Raw genomic sequence first — 22,297 nt, 5'->3', positions numbered from 1 at the left:
GGTGGCTCGGAATGAAATAAGATCCAGGTTACATTATAAGAGTAGGAAACTTGGGTCCTTTTCTTTAACATTCATTGATTTTTTTTTATTATTTGCCTTAATACGGAGAGATATAGAAAAACATACTTTGTTTGAGAAACGAACAGTTTGATAACTTATGAATATTTTGATGATCCCGATAATAATTAATAATTAATATTAATAATAATAATAGCAATAATCATGTTCATGTGTGTACCATCTATGTATAATTATTATATTATATAAGAGAGAGAGAGGTGCGCGGCGAGCGATGCATGGGGGCTGGTGACCTGCGCACGCGCACGTCCACAAACATTTTTTTTCTCTTTCTTTCTCCTAAATATAATATTAATTAATCATTTCTTTTCTTCATTTATTCATGCAAAACTCCTACAATGATAACCGCGATGTTGCGGGGTCTCGTATCCCTACTTTGTGCGCCATTGTTTACGCGTGCACACGAGCCACCCCGGAACCAACGTATATACAATATCCTCTTTCTCGCTTATCGCTGTGTTCCTTCCTTTCTATTATCTTGTATTCCTTCGTTCTTCATTCCGGTGCATTACCTTGTGCCCTCATTCCCCTGTCATTTTACAACCGTCTGGATTTCGATATCTTAAACTCGCATTCTCTACTGTCACTTAATATTCTGTCAGCCCCCTTCTCCTCTTTTGTCATTAGTATATTTCTTGATTTATAACCATTCCAATCTTTTTTTTTTTAACCACTGGTATCTTCGGATTTTTATGTAGGAGAGTATGGGCTCCGCCATATCTACCTTATAAAAGTAGGCACAGCGATTTCTTTTTCTGCTTCATCTTTTTCTCTGGCGATTTCTTATTTATTTGCCGCACCAGGTCGTAGAAAATCTAGAAGCAAAAGGCGATGATCAGTAGAGTGATGACGAGTAGTGTTGCAAAAGTTATCGGCTAGAACTCGATTATTCAATATTGTACAAAAATTTCTTAAGCTAATTAATCATTTATAAAAGATATTAAGTAAAAATTAAAATGATGTATAAAGAAAAATAAACGGATCGATAATCACAACTCACATCGCGAACATTAATTTTAGCTTTGGCAGAGGTCTCCATAAACACACAATTGAATTGCCGGGCAAGATTGACACCCTGATCCTTTCCTACTACCCTTTCGTCTTCCAGGTCGCACTTGTTGCCTACTAGCACCATTGGTACGTCATCTGTGTCCTTTACTCGTAAGATCTGTTCTCTGAGATCCTGTAGATCGTTGAAGGTCGATTGTGCTGTTATCGAATATACTAATACGAAGCCCTGCCCATTTTTCATATAAAGGTCCCTCATGGCTGTGAATTGTTCCTGCAAATAAATTAAAGGTTATTCACAAAATATAATTTATATCGTTACAATAATAAAATGAAGAAAAAAATTATACAAGATGTATTGAAAAAAAGCAACATGCTCTATGCTATTTTATTGAAACTTTTATTCACATCTCGTGAAAATAAAAAGGCGTACAATAAAAAATAGAAGATATAAAATGTAAAACATTACATGTATAAACAAAAAATCTAAATTTAACTTTAACCAGCATTTCAAATAACATGAAATATATCATATGTCAGAGTACTTACTGTGCCGGCTGTGTCTAGGATTTCTAACATACATTGTTGACCGTCGACCTCGACTTGTTTACGGTAACTGTCTTCGATCGTCGGATCGTACTTCTCTACAAAGATCTCTTGTACGAATTGGACAGTGAGGGCGGACTTGCCTACACCTCCACTGCCCAGCACCACTATTTTATATTCACGCATCTCCTTGCCCTATCAACTACCTGTGGGCCTGGTCACAGTCGAAGGGTCACCGAATCCGCCACGTTTTGCTTCGATTTGCCTTCAGTGAGACTGATCTGAAACAATAACATGCAACATCTATTTAGAGAGACTATCATACGACCAGTTAATTTTAATGACACACCTCTTTCAGAACGAGTCAGCTTTTATGACTCAATTCTTTTTATACGTATATACCATGATATATGATGACTTCACGCAAAGTAAAGTGAAAGCCATAATTAACAATTTCCAAGTATAAGATAAATTGTGAAAAATTTATTTTAGAAATTATTTATATTGTGAAATTTATTTTAGAAATCCTTTATATTATGAAATTTATTTTAGAAATCATTTATATTGTGAAATTTATTTTAGAAATTACCAAAAAAGCTGACTTTTTAGGAAAAAAAAAATATAATTAGGTAAAATAAGATTCTTCAATATATTTAATATATCATTGTCAGGTGTACCTTCAATATATCTGGTAAATTTCTATTTCTATTTTTCTATCTGATCTTCGCCAAAGCATGAGATTCATTTGGTCCCTATATATATATATATATATATATATATATATATACGTCTACACCCAACAAAGTCACGTTACTCCCGCTGCGTTGTTCACTGCAGCATTGTGCTACAGAGAGAGCAAAAGGGAAAACGCAAATACCATGACGGCATTCCAATTGGCAAGCAATAGCATCATGGCAACGTGCCGCGGCCAATCGGCGGCGGCTGCGAAATTCTTTACGCCAATCCGTCATTGATTTTACCTTTATGAATGAATTTGTGTGATGGAAGATGCCATTATCGGACTTTTGTTGACTCTCGTTGCGCTTTATAAAAAGTTACCTCGGAAACAAATGGGCGTGTACGTAACTACAATATACAATTACATATTTAAAAAATTATGACAATAATAGATTTTTATATAATCTTATATATCATGTTAAAATTTCTAGCTTTTTTAAAATAATTTAGAAAAAATTTTCTTGGCATTTTTTTTTTCAATTCAATATTTCGATGCATTGAATGATGTTAAGATTTCATATTTATTTTTTATTGTTGTGTTTAGAAAGAAATAGAATTAAATTTTATTGATTATATTGTTGATTTTATATTTATTTTTTATTATTGTGTTTAGAAAGAAATAGAATTAAATTTTGTTGATTATATTGTCATAATAAATGTAAAACAATTTTTCGTAAATAGTTAATGAAAGGTAATGATATTTTGAAGTTTTATACGAGGTGCAATTTTAATCAACCTGTGTACGACGGTGAATTTTTTTAACAATTTCGCTGAAATGGTTTAAAGGAAATTTATTAACCTATTATTTTTATCTTATGAACACGAATTATATATATACAATTGCAAGACAACAGTAGATTTTAAATTTAGTTGTTGAAAATGAATAATTTCTTTAGAACTATTGCATAAATACAATTCCAAAATTTCTTGATATTTCTCAATTTTTCCAACTTTATGAAATAATCTATAATAATTTTTGAAAATGCATACGAACCAAAGTAAAGCGAAAGAAAATAAAAGACTCGTGCGTGAAAGGAAATAACTATTTTCTTTTACAGGTGTATATCTTTCTTAAGAATACCTCTCAAGTTTTTTTCTAGTTGATTTTCCGCGGAATACTTCGATCATTGAATTTCCCAACTTCTTTTATCCTTGCCCCATGTTGCTTTTATAAGTTCAAACAATCTACTTGTAAGAACGACAGTGATATTGAGTCAATCTTGATTGTAATATTCCGTGAAATTGTAACGCAAGATTCTGCGAGAAAAAGAGAGACACGTATCGCGTGTCCGTAGTTTCATTATAATGTGTTTACAGTTACAATTTCATTACGATATACCATGCTGTATGTGATGCAATTAAGTTCACCGTGAACTAAATGGATCGTATGGTCATACACGGGCAACAAGTTGAGGTTCGAAGGAGAGGACCGATCACTGGTGGAGAACCTCTAAACGGATCGAACTTTTGGCGTAGCTCCAAAACATCTCTGGCTTCGAAAAAGTGTTATACATAAAGCCGCAAGCGTGCACGTGTCCCACACATACACACACACATAAACAGACACAGAGAGAGAGAGAGAGAGAGAGAGAGAGAGAGAGAGAGAGAGAGAGAGAGAGAGAGAGAGAGAGAGAGAGAGAGAGAGAGAGAGAGAGAGAGAGGAAAAACGAAAGCACCCCTGACCTAGTTATTAGACTTTGCCGTGGGACAGTGCGGTTCCATAAATCTCCACGCCTTTTGTCCGAGATTTAAAGCTCGCTGATAGAAACCACGAATCGGGAGCAGCCTCCCTCGCAAAGAGACGTATGTATGTCTTTTTCGCGACAGGGAAACCGTTCATTTCTCACTTTTATATCTCTCGACGGATAAAGATGGATAACGGTGTGATTTGTCAATACTTAAATTGCCACGTGATATATAATGTACAAGCAAAAATGTAGAATCTGTGGATGAAATCGATATATATATAAAATCCGAGATTAAATCTCGATGAAACATCTATAATACTGGTCAAAAATATATCACCTTTATGTATTTTGAGAATAATTTAATTCAAAGTGCATATATTCTATCTAGTCAAATATGTTTTATTTACCAAGTATGTAAATTACTGAATAATAATAATAACAATAAATTTTTCATTCAATAATGAAAACAGCAACTTAAGAAAAATTGATTAAATGTAGAGTGTCACGGCAATCCCCCCCCCCCCCAAAACTCTTGTAGTTTACCTCGAGAGCTTTCAAAACACTATAATAAAGTATTTTTTTATCGAGTACTTTTCGAGTAATGAGGCTTGAAATAATTTCTTAATTTTTACGTAAACCACAAAATATCTAGTAAAATATTCATTTTTCGATTACCTTATCTTAATACTTTTATGTACAAAATATAATGAGAGGAATCAATTGGTGTAAAGAAAAGACATAATTGTTCCAAAGAAAAAATATGTAATTGTTAATTGCAAATTACATATTTTTTCTTCGAAACAATTATACACTGAAAAAAAACTTGGTTGAAAAAGATAAAATTTGTTTTGCCCAACTAAATATATTGTCCGATATGTTCAAATAAATATAACTAAAATATTCCGAAATAATTTGTTGATAAACAAAGCTTATTCAAATCATCAAAACAGAGAGTTCACTACAACGATGTACAGTTACTACAACAGAATATTTTTTTGGTAAATTTTCAATCAAATTTTTTTTCAGTATGTGTTTTCTTTACATTAATTGATTTCTCTCATTATTTTGTACATAAAAGTATTAAGGTAAAATAATCGAAAAATGAATATTTTACTAGATAGTTTATATACTTTGAATTAAGTTATCCTCAAAAAACATAAAGGTGATATATTTTTAGCCGATTCTGTATATATATGACAGTAATTTCTATGTCTATTTGCATACTTTTTTATTTTATACGTTGTTTGTAAGAGAGAAAATTAAATTCGAAGAAATTAATCGATTTGTAACTCGATTCTGAATTTCTAACTTTGGCAAAACTTTTATCGCCTTCTCGCATATAAATGACAGCGAGGAAATGTCAGATGATGTTTTTAACCGTCCACCTAATGTATATTTATTGAGCATCTGGTTGTTATTTCTCCCGATGCTTTGGAATCCAGTGCGAGGTTCTTCGACATCGATCTCGAGGCGCGAGAGCTGGTCGAGTGAACTTTGGTCAACCTTTGTCTTGGACTTTAATTAAGCGTATTACTGCCAAGATGACAATTGTCGTGGCAATTAAAGGCACTAAACGTTCACTCAGACTAAAAAGCGAGATTCTTCGCAAAATTTCTCACTTTTTTTCTATTAAAAATGTTCAATTTGCGACAATGGATGCTGCAATTATCTCATTGTTAGAATTTTTGTTACATTTCATTAAAATCAAGATTATCAAGTTCTTTAAGTTTTCCAAGTTTTTCAGAAAATGAAATTTCACCCTTGATCTTCACCGCCAATTGAAGATGGATTTATTTTCGAAACGATGGGGATAACGCACATGAACTTGAAACTAACGATAAACTCGTGAAATAATCCTGCAAGTAATTTTTATAATCCTACGTAATCTCTATTGTTTAAAAATATCAACTCAAAACGGTTCGTGTCAAGGTAAGCTTTTAAATTTTATTAATATTCCCGGTTGTATGAATTTTATCGTTGATTTATTTCCTAACTTTAACCAATTCCATTAGAATTTTTTTATATTTCATTAATATCAAGATTATCATGTTTTTTAAGTTTCCCTAGTTTCTCAGAAAATAAAATTTCATCCTTGATCTTCACCGCCAATTGAAGATGGATTTATTTTCGAAACGATGGGGATAGCACATGAACTTGAAACTAATGATAAACTTGTGAAATAATCCTGCAAGTAATTTTTATAATCCTACGTAATCTCTATTGTTTAAAAATATCAACTCAAAACGGTTCGTGTCAAGGTAAGCTTTTCAATTTTATTGATATTCCCGGTTGTATGAATTTTATCGTTGATTTATTTCTTAACTTCAACCAATTCCACCGTCTCTCTCCGCGTCTCCTCCATCGAGATGAAACGAAATCGATTCAATCTCGCGCGTATGATTTGCAATTTACGAGATTCCCTATCAAACAACTTCGTGCAAGCAGTTCGCTAAATGCCGTAGCCTTAGATCGTATATCAATTCGAAAACTCGTTGCAAAGCAATAGCTTTGATGCAGCATATATATATACGATGGTACAGCCGACACACCCACACATCGACGAAAGATGGAAGACACATTGTATCTCGGACGCGCGTCAAGGACCGTCTGTCCCGTCCGTCCGTCCGTCCGTGTGTGTGTGTATATGTGTGTGTGTGTGTGTTGTATTGTATCGCTCACGCACACATACGTACGCCACATGTATCGACGTGCTGCCAATCACTTTGACCTGTAAATACGTTATCTGCTCCAGCGACTGCCGATACACTTGATTGCACTCGGTCACCTCTACCGACGTCGAGTCACTTCCCAACCGGGTCTTTACTCCTCGAAGGCGAAACATTGTCATCAACGTGCGCGGATGTTCGCGCTTTTACGCACACGGACATGCGCGTCTCATTTAGAAGATGGAATGGAATCTAATCACGCGCGACTTCATCACCGTCCAAAAAAAAAATTTAATCACACGCGGCTTCATCATTCGAAAAAAAAAAAAAAGACAATGGATTCACGGAAAGAATAAGCGTGTAATTCAATCCTCGAAGTCACATCTAAAGCATATTTTTACTTGCAAAGTTTACCTCACAACTTGATATTTCCAAGTTATTATTTATATATTTGCTACATATTTACGCTCACGTGCCTATATTTATGTAAGGTAGACTTTACAAAAATTATAATTATAAACTTACTCTATTAACGCAGTCAAATGTAATGACTTGTGATAATTATAATACGTATAATGTATATACAGGGTGTTTCTTAATAAGAAAATTTAGGAGATGATTCTTTGTCGAAAATTAAGGGGGGTTTTTCATATAAACATATACTCTTACATCCTTCCCTGTGGAGTTACTCCTCCAAAAATGGGGATAAAAATTAGGTTTTTATTTTTTCTCAAATTTGAAACAAGTTAAAGAAATTAGGTGAATATTTTCTACTAGTAAAAAGGTTATTTATTAATATTTTTTTCAGCCTCTCATATTGTTACAAAGGGATGAAACTAGCAACCCCTATTCAATTTTTTATTAAAACTTTTTAATGAATCGAAGTATGATCAGCTAAAAATATGCATTAAAATGTTTGATTTATTTAGAAACTTTTATTTCTTTTATTTTTTTCATAAAATTAGTAGTTTTCAAGAAAAAAATAAAATACGTTATCGTGAACGATGCTGAATAATAATATAAATTTCGAATTACGAGAAGTTAAATTTTAAAATAAAAATAAAACTACAGTAAATATTGGAAAAATTGGAACAAAAACAAAATTATAATAAAAACCTAATTTTTATCCCCATTTTTGGGAGAATGTAACTCCACAGGGAGGAATGTAAAAGTATATGTTTATGAGAAAAAACCCCCCTAATTAACAAAAAATCATCTAAAATTTTTCGCACTTATTAAGAAACATCCTATATATTTGTGGAGACCACTTCTCTTTTTATAAACTTCACATTAAGAGAAAACTTCAAAAAATCTTAACTCGTTTTCCTGCCGCCCGCTGTAAAAGTTGCAAACCCCATCGTCGTATTTTCCCTCCTGATTCGCTTACTTTCAACGCCAAGGACCGTGGCCGATATTCTCCGTTGCACAACCGAAGATTGATCGCGGGAGAAAGAGAGCGCGCGTCAAAGACGGGACGACGAAAAAAGCTTTAAAAGTATCGATGCGAAACGCGGTCAATCTTCGTAAACTCGGAGGTCTAGACCTGCCACGTGATTGTCAACAGATGCGCGTATCGAAAGGAAAGCGCAGCAGAACGCGTATTATCAATTCCGTTGCGTCACGCATGATTAAACGCATAATTCCTGAGGATGGCGTGGGCTTGACTATCCTTGCTCCAGAAGCCTACAGCGAAATGAAATTGACAATTGACAATTTGACAGGTTCGAACCGACCGATCGATTTAAAGCAGTTGCATCAGACGAGCTTTATTGCTATCAATTAATAATTTGATTGCATTATAATAGAAAGAATAAATTAGAACGCGCGGTGAGTCATCGAAAAAATATCGACTTAAAATATGCGCGAGGAATTCTTGAGAAAGTACAGGATTGACGAGCTAAATCTTGATAGTCGAAGTGAGTTTCAAAGTAAATGCACGCGCTTATCGAGGACGCTGATGTTCATACGAATAAAAGAACTCGCAACTTTCCTCCATTCTTTCTATTTATATCGTCTCGTATCTTAGATAAAACGGCAAAGGGGTCCGTTCCCCTCTCGAACCTGACACGATCTATGATTCCCTCGAAGGGGAAAGTCCTTCGTGCGCGAGAAGTTGGAAGGGTAAGCACCTTTCTATAAAAAAAAAAGATACGTCGTATCATCTCGACGATGATTGCAAATGAACTGACTGATACGAGAAAGGGGAGCAATCATTTACTTTCGCCTTTCTGCGATATTTAAGAATCTATTGTCGCAAAAAATCTCGACATTTGAAAAGTCGAAGTTTTCTTATCGAAAGAAAATTTTATATCTCTTATATTTTGATTTTAAAATTTAATTATGATGATTTTATATCAATCTTTTCTCGTATTATTCCGATAAAGTAGCTTCGATTTGAAATTGTTGCGCCACTTGATCAACTTTTATCGCGACTTTTGCAGATAAAAATTGCGAAAAATATTTTTCGAAACAGTTGTGTTTCCTTTCAATTTTTTGACGCACAAACATATGATTAAATAGAAGATCATTTTCAATTATAAAAAATTGCGAAAAATATTTTTCGAAATAGTTGTGTTTCCTTTCAATTTTTTGACGCACAAACATATGATTAAATAGAAGATCATTTTCAATTATAAATATTTGTATCGAAAAATTCGTTTCATTGAGATATTCCTTGAGAAGGCCTTGATGATATTACGTTACTTGTAAGTTTTATCTAATTTCGCAAACTCTCATTATCTACGCATGTATCGCGTTTCACTTTGCAGGCATTCCAGGGCTTCCGTATCCTGGGCAATCTGAGTTTGATTTCCGGCTCTACCAGTTTCCGACTTCCTCGCGTTATAAATCGGCCATCGTCGTCTATCGCGTGGCCGCGATACGATACGACCCAATTGTCCGTTCGTGCCAATAACGTTTCTTCAATACGTCATCCACGTGCAAGTGAAATCACGTCATTCATATTTCGCATCCTGCTTGGTAGAATCTGGGTTGAGAGAATCCTAGAATTCTACCTCCAAACACAGAAAAAAGGACGTTCTTTTGTTTTGAAAATATATTTAATTTTAACATGGAAATCTTGAAATGAGATTATATTGCGATAATTAAAGAAAGATATAATTGTTTGAATAGTTGCTTACTTGAATGAAGCCATTTTATATAATTTAATCGAGAAAAATATATTCTTACGATTTAAGATTTAATTTTCTCGAATGAAAAAAAAAACATGTTAGATAGAAAATAACATTTTTAAATCAAAGATTATAATTTTCTTAAAGTAGAATTAAATAATTATATGTTCTTGAGGTGACAATTACAATATTAATATAAGACTGTAATATTGTTGAAATTTAGAATTATTAAATTCTTCTAAGAAGATAATAAATTGTTGCATATATACGAAACAATGAACGCGTTAGTTTATCAGTTTTGATTTGACACTGATCTTTTTTCTGCGAATAATAAAAATATATAATTTATAATAAAGATACAATAAAATATAATAAAGTGAAATATAATAAAATACAATAAAATATACTTTATTTCTCTAATCTATATTTGATTCTTGAAATGTTTCTCTCTAGATAATATCTATTATCTATGTTCAATTGTAAGTTATTATTCTCTAGAAATAAACTTTCTTTCTCGATAGAATCGCTAGCTTTTTACCTCGTTTTTTCCAATCTCTTCACGGTAAGATTATACGTTTTGATTGAATTCCTTTCTTCCTTATAAACGCTAATTCATGCTCGTTTGTGAATATTAGCAAAAATTCCATTGGATAAACACGGGTATGTTAATCGAGCAGCTTACATTGGTATGCGGATCGAACATTTATAGAATTTTCGCCGTGCAAATAGTTTGGTATTTGCTCATCGAATACAGTACAACATAATCGATTTGCTTGTGATTAATTGATCATCATATATTAATCATCTATTCGATATCATCGTCAAATTGAAATTTTTGAGAATTCAAATAAAAGTTATTTTCCATATATCCCGACCTTTTTAGCTCCATCATTTTACTCGTGAACCTGAATTTTGATTCATTTTATGTTTAAAATACAAAATTGTATAAATAAAATGGCATTTGTTCTTCATTATTTTTTTATATTCCAATACTTTGTTACTTGTTCATTTCTAGATATTTATATTAACGTATTAAAAAATATAAAATTAAAATTATTATACAAATATAAAATTAAATATAAAATTAAAATAAAAATAAAAATATGTAGACATTTAACTGAGAGAAAAAAGTTGAATGTATACGAGAGACACAAAATAATAGAAATGATGTAGAAACAGTTTACGAACTATTCACGTTTCCTTATGAGAAGCTGTCACTGTTTCTAAGTCTTGAGAAACTTGTAAAAGTCGCGTCAAAAGCTTGGCAAGTTTCTTCTTAATACCATCTTAATTCATAATATTTTAATGGAACAAGATTTCTGCGAAAGTAAATGTAAGAAAAAATATATTGATAAAAGAAATTTTAATCGCTCGCAAATACGATGCAATCTATAATTTTTTTTATTTAGATATTTTTGTTGAATAATAAAATAAATCGCTACCTTTTGTGTTAGAGGTTTTACCGTCAAAAACTATCTATATTTCATGGACCAGGAAAATATAAAGTAATCAATAAAGCGCGGCTGCAAACTTTTTGCGATAATTCTCCAAAAAAGGGGGAAAATATATAAAATATTACGTTTATATAACATCCATTATATAGTTTATGTAATATCTGCTTAAATCGATCGCTCTATCCTCTATGCTTTAAAAGTTATACATAAAAGTATTGTGTGTGCGCACATACATACACATACACGTATACTTGTGTATTTTACCGTGCACGACATGATTTATTTCCATTATATCGTAACGTTATATACCGCCAACAATCCTTATTAGCGTAAACCCTCGTCCGGTTTCAAGTATACAGAGAAATTCACTTTGATAATTGGAGAAATAATTAATTAAAAACAGAGAATTTTTATTCATGAGGCTTGATATCTCCCGTTTCTCGCTCGTTCATTTCTCGGTGCGCTTAAGGGATTATGTCTAGTCAGCAAATCGAAAAAAGTATGACGTTTGGGAATTTTTTTGAAAAGTGTTATTTTTTTTTACAAATAAATTTTCATTCAAAAGTACAAATATTAAGAATATTATTAATTTTTTTTAAATAAAATATATACCATTTTTTAAATAATATATATAACAAATGTAAAAGTTACTATTCTCCCGGATGTTTTTTTAAAAAGCGCTGAACAGTGCTATTCGAAGCTGATTTATCTGATATCAAAAATTCTAAAATAAACTGTAATTAATGTATGAAATTGTCTAGTAATCGAAAAATTGTTTTGGGACAAAATGGCAGTCACTTGACACTAAGATATTCTTTTTCGACTTAAAAATTGCTTATTTTTTATTAAGTAAAAAAATAATATTCATTAAAAAACAAATCCTGCATTCATCTACTAGGTTTTTATATGTAGAAGAAACCTGTAAAATTTCAAGCAAATCGGTGCAACAATTTTCGAAATATCTTGCTCACCGATTTGAAAAAATGATTTCGAGAAAAACGCGTTTAAGATTTGTGTCAAGTTTACGTTTAAATAAAATGCAAATTTTTTAATTTACACAGAATTATCTATTCCGGGCCCATATAATTTTATTTAAATCTTCATATATTGGCTTGATGGCCCTCAAAACATCAGAGCTGAAGCTTTATAATCGTGTTTAAACAAAGTTATACATTCTGGCGTTTCATGATACATACACTTATAACTCCGTCAATTTGCATCCGATTAATTTGAAATTTTTAGGAAATATTTTCAATATGATACACTTCAAGGAAATGTAAAAACGTTTATAAAAAACGTTTTATAAAAATCGTTGTTTTTTTTTACTTTTCTGACAAGGCATAATCCATTAAACGAGCAAATGATTTTTCTAACGAGCAGCGCGAGGGTTAATCTCGAGCGAAAGAATATATTGCGTTTGATTAACAGGAAGCAAATTGCGCGTATGTAATGTATGCAGTTACGCAACAGCAGATTAAGCGACGTTCGCATGGAACGTTTGCTGTCACGAGAATAACTCAGTTTTATTTTCGTCGTTGACGCGACGCGAATCGCGTGCGATAGTAAACTGCTCGCGACCAAATTATGACAATGTAGTACTGGATGCACCGTGTTTAAGATCGCATTGTCATAGAGGCAATGATCGTGCGTAACGCATATCGCGTTAATTGCCGACATCAATCCGCATGCGTGAGCGGTAAACAATCAGGACGTATAATACTTGGTTGTGTTTAGTGCGTTTGATAAATCAAGAAATCTGGGACACAGGCAGCATCTTTGTTCTCCATTAAAAATAGCGTAAACCAGAGAGGGCAAAGGTGAAAGATATCATTGATCTTTTTCCAATTGTGTATCTCTCTCTCTCTCTCTTTCTTTCTCTTATTGGCCGAGTATCCGAGTTCTCCAAACGAAAGTTAAAATTGAATTTCACTCGATCCCCAACCGTAGTCTTAACTTGCTTATAAATTTATTTTAAATTTTACTTTAATTAGAATCTTAAGGTTGATTAAATTGGAAATTAAAATTGTTTTCAAAATAAAATTTAATCTATCTACACAGAAAAACATAAGTGTCAAATCAAAACTTATATACTTAATAACTAAAAAAAACTAACGCGTTCATTGTTTTGTATATACGCAAACAATTGATAATCTTCTTAGAAGAATTTAATAATTTTAAATTTTAACAATATTATATAGTCTTATTTTAATATTGTAATTGTCACCTCAAGAATATGTAATTATTTAATTCTATTTTAAGAAAATTATAATCTTTGATTAAAAAATGTTATTTTCTATCTAACATTGTTTCTTTTCCATTCGAGAAAACTGAATCTTAAATCATAAGAATATATTTTTTTGATTAAACTATATAAAATGGCTTCATTCGAGTAAGCAATTATTCAAGCAATTATATTTTTCTTTAATTAACGCAATCTCATTTCAAGATTTCCATTGTTAAAACTAAATATATTTTCAAAACAAGAATGGCCTCTTTTCTGTGTATCTTTCAACGTTTTTTAAAGAAAAAAAATTAGACTATTATTGCTCTGAATGTCTCGTTCGATCTGGTATTTAAAAAAAAATGTTTCAGAGAAATTTATCGATATTTTTTCCAAATGAAAAAAAAATTTTCATTTGAAAGAAAATTCTGCACGTGCACGGGAAAGACATACGATGCAGATTTCCATTACGAGGCATTGCACTAGCGACTAATGGATGATCCGATGTGTCAAATGCGTTGGTTGCCATTTGACTGCGTGTAACATTGCCGTGTCTGTGACCGATACAAGGTCTACGTCTGTACCAGGTGAACATCAGTATTAATTACATCAAGCGCACGTGTCACGAATTAATTCGACGTTAATTCGGGATTCGCAAGCTCGCTCGCTTTCGCCAGAGATATTCCAATAAATTTCAATCAATGTCGGAATTTTAATTATGCAACATCGCCCTCTTTTACGGCCCAATTTCACGCATTATTGTGCGCTGCGTACACAATTGTACGACTGAAAATAAATATAAACTGGTGATTATTATCGTTAATGTTACAACGCGGCACACGAAAGCGTACTCGAATAATACGGCCAATTATTTTTGCAATTTCGCTACTTGATCGCGTTAATTAATACACGAGCACTTTTATTTTCAGCAAATCTGGAGCTCGTTTAACAAACGAGAATCAATGAAATCTCGCTTTAATCTTGTCGCGGTTACATCAAATCCTGTATTTACTTTATGTATATATTATATTAATATTTATCTTAATAAATAATACATATCTAGAGTTTCTATGAAAATGTATTATTAATTAAGGTAAATATTAATATAATCTTTTCGTAATAATTTCAACTTAATTAATGTCTTCTCTTAAGCAAATATATTTCATAAATAACCTGTATAATAGTCTATTTCCGAATTAAACTTAAAGTTATAATTTTGCAAAAAAAGTAATCTTGATAAAATATTAATTTCTTTTCTGCAAGGAAAGTTGCGCACTCTGATTCTGTGACTAAAGAATATATGTTAATTAGAGGAGTAGGATAGCACATAATGCCCACGCAAAGCAAATGCAGGAAATCGCTCGCCTTCCTAAGGCCGAGCTTCACCTCGTATATAGGGCATGTATTATGCTATCGCTATAATAGAGTACGATATGAAAGTCCGCTTAACCATGTACATTAACGCTAAAGTGATCCCGAGAGGTGGCGGCTATTTAATAGAATAATTTCACGTCTTATACGTGAAACAAAATAATTATTTTTTAATTCAAGAAGAAAATTTTCAAATTAAATTCTTATCTCTCTCTCGCTTTCGTAACTGACGTTATTAAGTGGATCAAAAACTTGAGAACGTAAACTTTGTAGATAAAAATATTACACTTGACAGTTAAAACTAATTTGATCAACTTCTAATACTAATTACGATTTTATTAAGATAAATATGTTCCCATTTTGAAGTATTATTTTTATCTCAAATATGTAAAATTTTATTTATTAATTTTCCTGTATTAATCTGTATAAATTTATACAGAGATTTGATCGAAATTTTATTACTAAAAATGTGCAAGTATCGAAAAGAATGGAAAGCATTGTGATGCCTCGGCAGTAAAAAACGGAATGGACGGTTTCCATAGTCCGTATCGTGTCACGCAATGAGTCATGGGGTTCGTGAACCTTATGGCGTGTAATGACACTCTTCAAGAGTCTCTAATTAAGCTTTATACAACGAAACGTCCGCGTTCTACGTTTCGTGAAAAGGAAACGTCATTTGTTTAACATTTCCACTTTACCGACGTATCTTTGTGATTGAACAAACATAATCATTACATTATTGATAGAGAAATTAATACTTTTTTAATTAAATTACTATAAATGCTTTGCCCGAATTTTCATTTAAAAAATCGCCTTTAAGAATTGATATTATTAACATCCAATCTTTTCGAATAAATTCTTAATAAAAAGCATACACAGAGAAAAATATTATTCTACTGCCAGGAAAAGATTACTCAGTTTATTTTTCTTTTTTTAAGTAACAGTTCTCTTCAACAAAGAATATATTCTTAATAATAGTCTTAAAATATACTTATCACAGATGTTAGAAAAACTCATTATTATATACTCAAAAGAAGAGTTTATTTCCTCTTCGAGAATATTATAAAGTTGTATCAAAGAAAAATCAAACTTACTTTACGTCAACTCTTGTAGTAAGCAAACCAAATTTTTGTTTTAATTTAATATTCTTGACTAAAATACTACTTACTAAAATTCAGAATATATTCAATTAAATTTAACGCTTGTGGCCAACTTATGATATATTTGCGAATATACAAACTTATGATATACTTAAAATAAATAATATTTACTTGAATACAGTTTATATTTTTCTCTGTCTACATACAATTTTACCAAGCGTATAAAAATAACTCATTGTTAGTATCGTACGGTAATTTGCACGATGCGAGAATCACATTGCTATTTCGAAGACGAGACGTAAGTCGACGGTGTTATCGAGTTCAAAGTCGAGTGGAGTATCGTTCTCACAGTTGAGTCACTCTACGTATAACGTGTTTAACGAGCGCGATCGTTCGTAGCCGCGAATATAACGTAGTTTGCCCGCAGTTGCTCGACTTCATGTTTATCAATGGGAAGATTTACAACGGAACGGTATACGCGATGAACAATAATACCAGGCGTGTAATTTTTCGACGGGGGGGGGGGATAGGAAGGAAAGAGGGGGAGGGGAAGAGGAGATGGATCATAAAAAAAAATTCTGGATAATTTTATCAAACGTGCGCAAAAGCGAATTTTTGCACGTAATCCATTTCACGACTGTATTAATCCCGGGCGATCCAATGTGCCAGTTCACGTGTAAAATCTCGCTTGACGAAAATCAAATTGTCACGAACGAACGAACGATTACAGTAAATTGAATAGGTCTAACGAGTTTCCAGGAGATTAGCGGAAATGGCGAGCGTTGTAAGAGTGTGAAACAAGCGGATGCGAAATCAGAATGAAAAGGAGCAGCTGGAAACCTTGGTTGATCGAAGGAGGGTTTCGCACACGAGCAAAATAAAAAAAAAAAAGTTAACTTTTCATTTGAACAAAAACTTATATTTAAAATATTATATTAAAAAATAAATAAAATATTATATAAAATAAATAAAATATTAAAATATTACATAAAATAAATAAATTTAATTAATAAATTTATTACTATAAATTTAATATAATAATTTAAAAATAAATTTAAAAATAAATTTACTATTAATTATTATTAAATTGAATGAAATAATTACAATATTATATATAAAAATCTCACTTCTCTCAAGTGAGGGAATACAAATTGAAGCAATCTAAAAATATTATTTTATTAATTATATCTATTTTTATCTGTTGGAAAAAATTTCCAGATTTAACTAGATTATTAAAAAGATTTGTATTAATATATTAATAATAAATAAAAAAAAATCAATTTATAACGAAGTTCTAATAGTATCCGCCGGCAATGTATCATTGGCTGAAATGTACGTAATATTATAAAAGAATTTATAATACGTTTTATTATAGAGAAACGAAAACACGGTATCTTTATAATCATTCATCGATCAAACAACGCAAACGAGCAAAATTCCCTGTATAAGCTTTCAAGGATGAATATGGTCTGTTGCCAAGTTATCGCTTAAATAATACCCGACTTTATCATTTTTCCTACGCGATACGCGATGATATCGTATGCAATTGTACATCTAGTATCTCTCCAGCATTGACATTTTAGCGACATTCGTTTAATTAATATAACGTTAAATGTCATCTGAAATTATTATTACCATCCGACGTGTTTATTTATTCTGCAACTTTACCGTTAAAAAGTTTCCGCGTGTCCTTAAAACCTACTGATATTTTTAGATATTCGAAAACGTTAAGTAAACTCTTGCTGCATAATTACGATACGTACACACTTGTTAATATCATTTATAATCTACCAAGTTGCGATGCTTTCCGCACAAATAAAAAAAAAAACTAGGTAAAATCGAGCGCGCTTATGAATTGCAAAACAGATTTTACGAGGAATTATGATGTATATCCGAAGAGCGTATCGTTTCGAACTCGAATCGGGAATTTATTTCGTTTTCTCGTCGTAAAAACTTTCAGATCTATATTCATATGGGAGAAATGAAATCGTTACGCTGTATTTTAAGATAGATTTCTACCTTATAGCTGTGCCATTGAAATCTCTCTCATTGTATAGGAACGTACTCGATCAACATTATGTCGAATAAATGACATTCTTGCCGTCTTTCTTCTCGAGTCACTTCCTGCGTCGCGGTGACTCACGTGAGTCGACTGCGGATTAGAACGCCACGTTCTTCACGATGCTTTGTGATCTTTGTTGAGAATCCAACGGGGACCAACCACAAAATATTATCTTGAAATGTAAAAATACACACAACGGGCGGGGCAATATGGCTAGCAAAAGAACGATCTGAAAACTTATTTTTCGTATTTTATCCAAATTTCAATTTTTATTTTAGCTAAAAATTTTATTTTTAAAATCTACAAATGTATGTGTCTTATGCAATTGGCCGAAGCTGTATTTTTAAAATTATTAGAGATAGAAGAGGAAAAATTGCAAAGCAAGATTAAATGACTTTGAATGCTTTATATTTATATTTTTTTATGTATTTTTGTGTATGAATACAACTGCAGATTAAGTGACTTTGAATGCTTTATATTTATATTTTTTTATGTATTTTTGTGTATGAATACAATTGCAAAATTCATTTGCACTTTTTTTTTGATAAAATTGTATATTTTTATATATTTATATTTAAAAATGTTAATTTAGAAGTTATTTTAACTTCAAGTTTTTAAAGCAATTAATTATAAATTTGCAAAGTGAGATCATATAATATTAGAAATATCTAAAATAATAGAAATACAAATTAACAATGTATTAAAAAATTAAAGTACGAAAATATTTAAAGTTTGATAATGGATCATTTTTTGTACCCAATAAATATACAAAAAGTTCAATAAAAAAATCAAATAATTTTTGTTTAGAGATTTCTCGTATTTTTTCATATTGTTAAGATATTATAAAATAAAAAATTATTAAGTTTATCGATCGCACACAATTATTATGCTAAACATAAAATATTCTATTTCGAGATATTAAAAAATTCGAGATATTAGATATACAAACATGATGACCTTTACTAAACATAAGCAGAAATATGCAGATAAGAAAGAATAGGTAAATCTGCTAATAGAACCCATGCTACTTTACAAACTTAAAATTAAAATAACTTTTAAACCAACAATTTTTAAGCATAAACTTTCTAGAAAAAAGAACTGTACTTTTCACAATTAATATCCAAATATATGAGATTCTTAAAAAAATGCAATTGAATTACTTGTAACTGCAGAAAAATAATGTATAAAATATAATGCATAAAGGTAATGTAGAAATATAGAACGTTTAAAACCATTTAATTTTACATTATTTTTTTGTACCTAATTACATTTTAAAGAGACAAGTCTGCCCAGTTGCGTGGGATACCCCAGATGTATGTATATATAATTGTACATCAGCAAGAGGGTTGCTTTTTTCATCGAATAATAAATTGCTATAAATAACGGATAAATTAAAAATGTGATCAGAAAGGTCGGTTCTTTTCAACATTCATCTGTATATCTCCAGGGCAATATTTTTGTAAGCAATTCGTTTCATTCTCTCCTGGTGAATCGATAGACTTTTAAATATTATATACATATCCCTCCCTCAAGTGCGCTTGAGCAGAAATTAAAATTTGATTGAAATAGACTCGAAATTTAGAATTAAAAAAAATTTAGATCGTTATTTTGGCAACTGTTCCTATTGCGTGTATTTTTTACATCTTAGGAGAATTTTGCGGTCAAACTCAACAAGGATCACGAAGAGAACCGTGGCTCGAGTTTCCCTCGTGTTTAGTTCTCTCCTCCCCTCGATACTTTGAAACGATTAATCTCTTATTCTTTTCTCCCGTCGTCGCATTACGGACTAACAAGATTCATGTCAACGCTCTGATTTAAAGGATCGTAACTTTGAGCTTCGAACATTGATGCATCGAAGCAAATATTACTTCCCCAAGAACCTGATATTTTTATTAATAAATAACTGTTAGATTGACAATCAACAGATGACTTGAATAATATAAATAATATATTTAAATAGTATATTTAAATAATATATTTAAATAGTATATTTAAATAATATATTTAAATAATATATTTTTCCTCCCTATTAATAAACAATTGTTAGATTGACAATATTAACAGGCGACTTGGATAATATATTTTGCTCTCGATTATAGAAATAATGAAATAAAAAATCCAGTGGAAAAAAAGAAGGTCGAATCGACTACGTTCAATTAAGAAAAAAAAAATTTCTCCTCTCTAATTACATTCTCCTACTTCTCTTTTTACGTATCTCGTCTCATCTCTCTCCCCTCTTTCTCTTCCCTCATAAGACTCGAGTATTCGTCCATTTTATTTTACAAACAGAGACATGCAGGAAACGGAGGGCTTGAAAAGAACACGCCTTTGTCGTCCGCTTTTCGTTCTATTTTTTTCCGGCATTAGTCACGCGAAATTTATCGAAAAACTCGCCTCTCCTCGACTCTAGTGCGACCAATTCTTCGTCTCGCGAAAATCAAAACAAAAAATTACTCGAGAACAAAAAACCCGCGGTTAATTCTACTTCATTAATGTACGGGAACGACTCGTACGTAGGAGCGTCGAGTTTCGCGTAAACGATGCTCACGCGAAGCTTTGCTATCGTCGCGTATCGCGTAGCGGCTCGGGTGGGCCGTGACCGTAAGAGGAAACGCTTGGTTGCCCGGTGTGGGACGGGGGGGAAGAAGAAGAAGAGGAGGAGGAGGAGGAGGAGAAGCCGGTCGTCGGATCTCTCGTCGACTCGTTGGGAAAAGTCGCGAGAACGGAGAATAATGAGAGGAAGAAACGCCCGTGCGTCCTCCCCGTCTCTCTCTCTCGTCGACGTCGACGACGACGTCCACCGAATGGTCGTCGTTCCGGCGAGCTCGGGCCCGTGGATTCCGGTGCCCCCGGCGTCGACGAGCAGCTAAAACGACACGCGAGGCGATAACGGGAATAGACCCCCGCGCAAAGACACGTGCGCGGCGAGGAAGGGATCCTGCCGTGCCTCGAGCCACCGTCCTCGTCGTCCTCGTCGTCGACGATTTCCGGTCGGTCGGCTCGGCGTGCCACGCCACGACGATGCACGGCGCCTTCTCACGAGAGAGGGCGCGAAGGGGAGGACGAGGAGGGGGACGGGACGGGGGGAGGATCTTTTTTTAGAAGCCGTGCAAGAAGTCGGTCCTTACCTCTCGTGCCTCCTGGATACCCCACGCTTCGCTCGCAGAACGCAATATCCTCTCCTGGGTTCACTCGATAATTCTTCCGCCTCCTCTCTGTCGTTCTATCTATCTCTCCCTCGCTGTCTCTGTCGCTCGCGCAAGTCGGCTCGACGGCTCTCAAGCGCGCATACACACACGCACGCACGAGCTCCCGTGTCTCTCTCTCTCCCTCCGTCTGTCTCTGTCTTTCTTTCTCCTTCCCTTTCACTCTTCTTCCGTTGTCTCCGTCTCGCGTGCAACGCTTCGTCGCTCCTCGAGACCGAGATTCCCCGTCGATCGGCAGGCTATCTCTCCGTCTCTGCCTCGGTACGGCTTCCTCCTGGTCGCTGCACTGTCACGAGTTCATGGGGAGATAACTGGGGAGTCGCTGCGCCTCCTCCGTTGCCTCCGAGCGCGAGCCAGCAGCCTCCGACGAGCGAGCGACAGGCACTCGACGCTTCGTCGCTCTTCCTCTCCGCACTTCGGCAAGACTCCCGACGAGTCGCGCCGCGAATGCCGACGTAAATGACGATGCCGGATGACGGAACTCGAGAGTCGAGTCGAGTCGAGTCTCTTCCCGTCTCGCCCTCGACGTGGCTCGCACCGATATCGCGGGACTACGGGCTGCCGATCGATCGTAGCCGAGTGACTCGTTCGCACCGGTTCGAGGATCTCTCGACGCGGGTCTCTCCACGAAGATGACGACGACGCTCTTTCGCGGGCGGACGGACGCGCCTCTCTCTCTCTCTCTTTCTTTCTTTTTCCCTCTCTCTCTCTCTCTCTCTCTCTCTCTCTCTCTCTCTCTCTCTCTCCCGCCAATGTACCCCCGCGTCGTACCGAAATTTTCACGCTCTCGCGAAAAGACAACGCGACACTACGCGATTCTACCGTTATCTAGGGCGATGTCTCTTCGCCGCCGTCCGCGCCCTCTAGCATCGAACGCGCGGCGTCGACGATTGTCACCGAGGAGCGTAGGCGGGGGCTCTGTTTTACCGATGCATCTAGTGGAAATCACTAGCGGTCGGCGAATCAGAGCGTAGCGTTCGATGATCCAATCGGGATGGGGAGAATTAAAATTCCTCTATTTCAATTGG

General features: G+C 33.8%; 1 protein-coding gene across 1 annotated transcript; it reads right to left on the bottom strand.

Moving 5' to 3' along the window:
- Positions 1-28: 28 nt before the first annotated feature.
- LOC105257324 (ras-related protein Rap1) lies at positions 29-22,091 on the bottom strand. The gene is made up of 4 exons (XM_011267883.3): positions 21,192-22,091; positions 1,636-1,913; positions 1,079-1,360; positions 29-893 (listed from the first exon to the last, which is right to left on the bottom strand). Exons 2-4 carry the CDS (start codon positions 1,816-1,818, stop codon positions 804-806), a joined length of 555 nt encoding a protein of 184 aa, XP_011266185.1. The 5' UTR covers positions 1,819-1,913; positions 21,192-22,091; the 3' UTR covers positions 29-803.
- Between the last annotated feature and the right edge of the window lie 206 nt (positions 22,092-22,297).

The sequence above is a fragment of the Camponotus floridanus genome, unplaced genomic scaffold, assembly GCF_003227725.1.
Source record: "Camponotus floridanus strain SB8 unplaced genomic scaffold, Cflo_v7.5 scaffold16, whole genome shotgun sequence".
In the NCBI taxonomy this organism is placed as follows: Eukaryota; Metazoa; Arthropoda; class Insecta; order Hymenoptera; family Formicidae; genus Camponotus; species Camponotus floridanus.
Note: the sequence above shows the minus strand (reverse complement) of the source record. Positions and strands in the feature narration are given on the sequence as shown.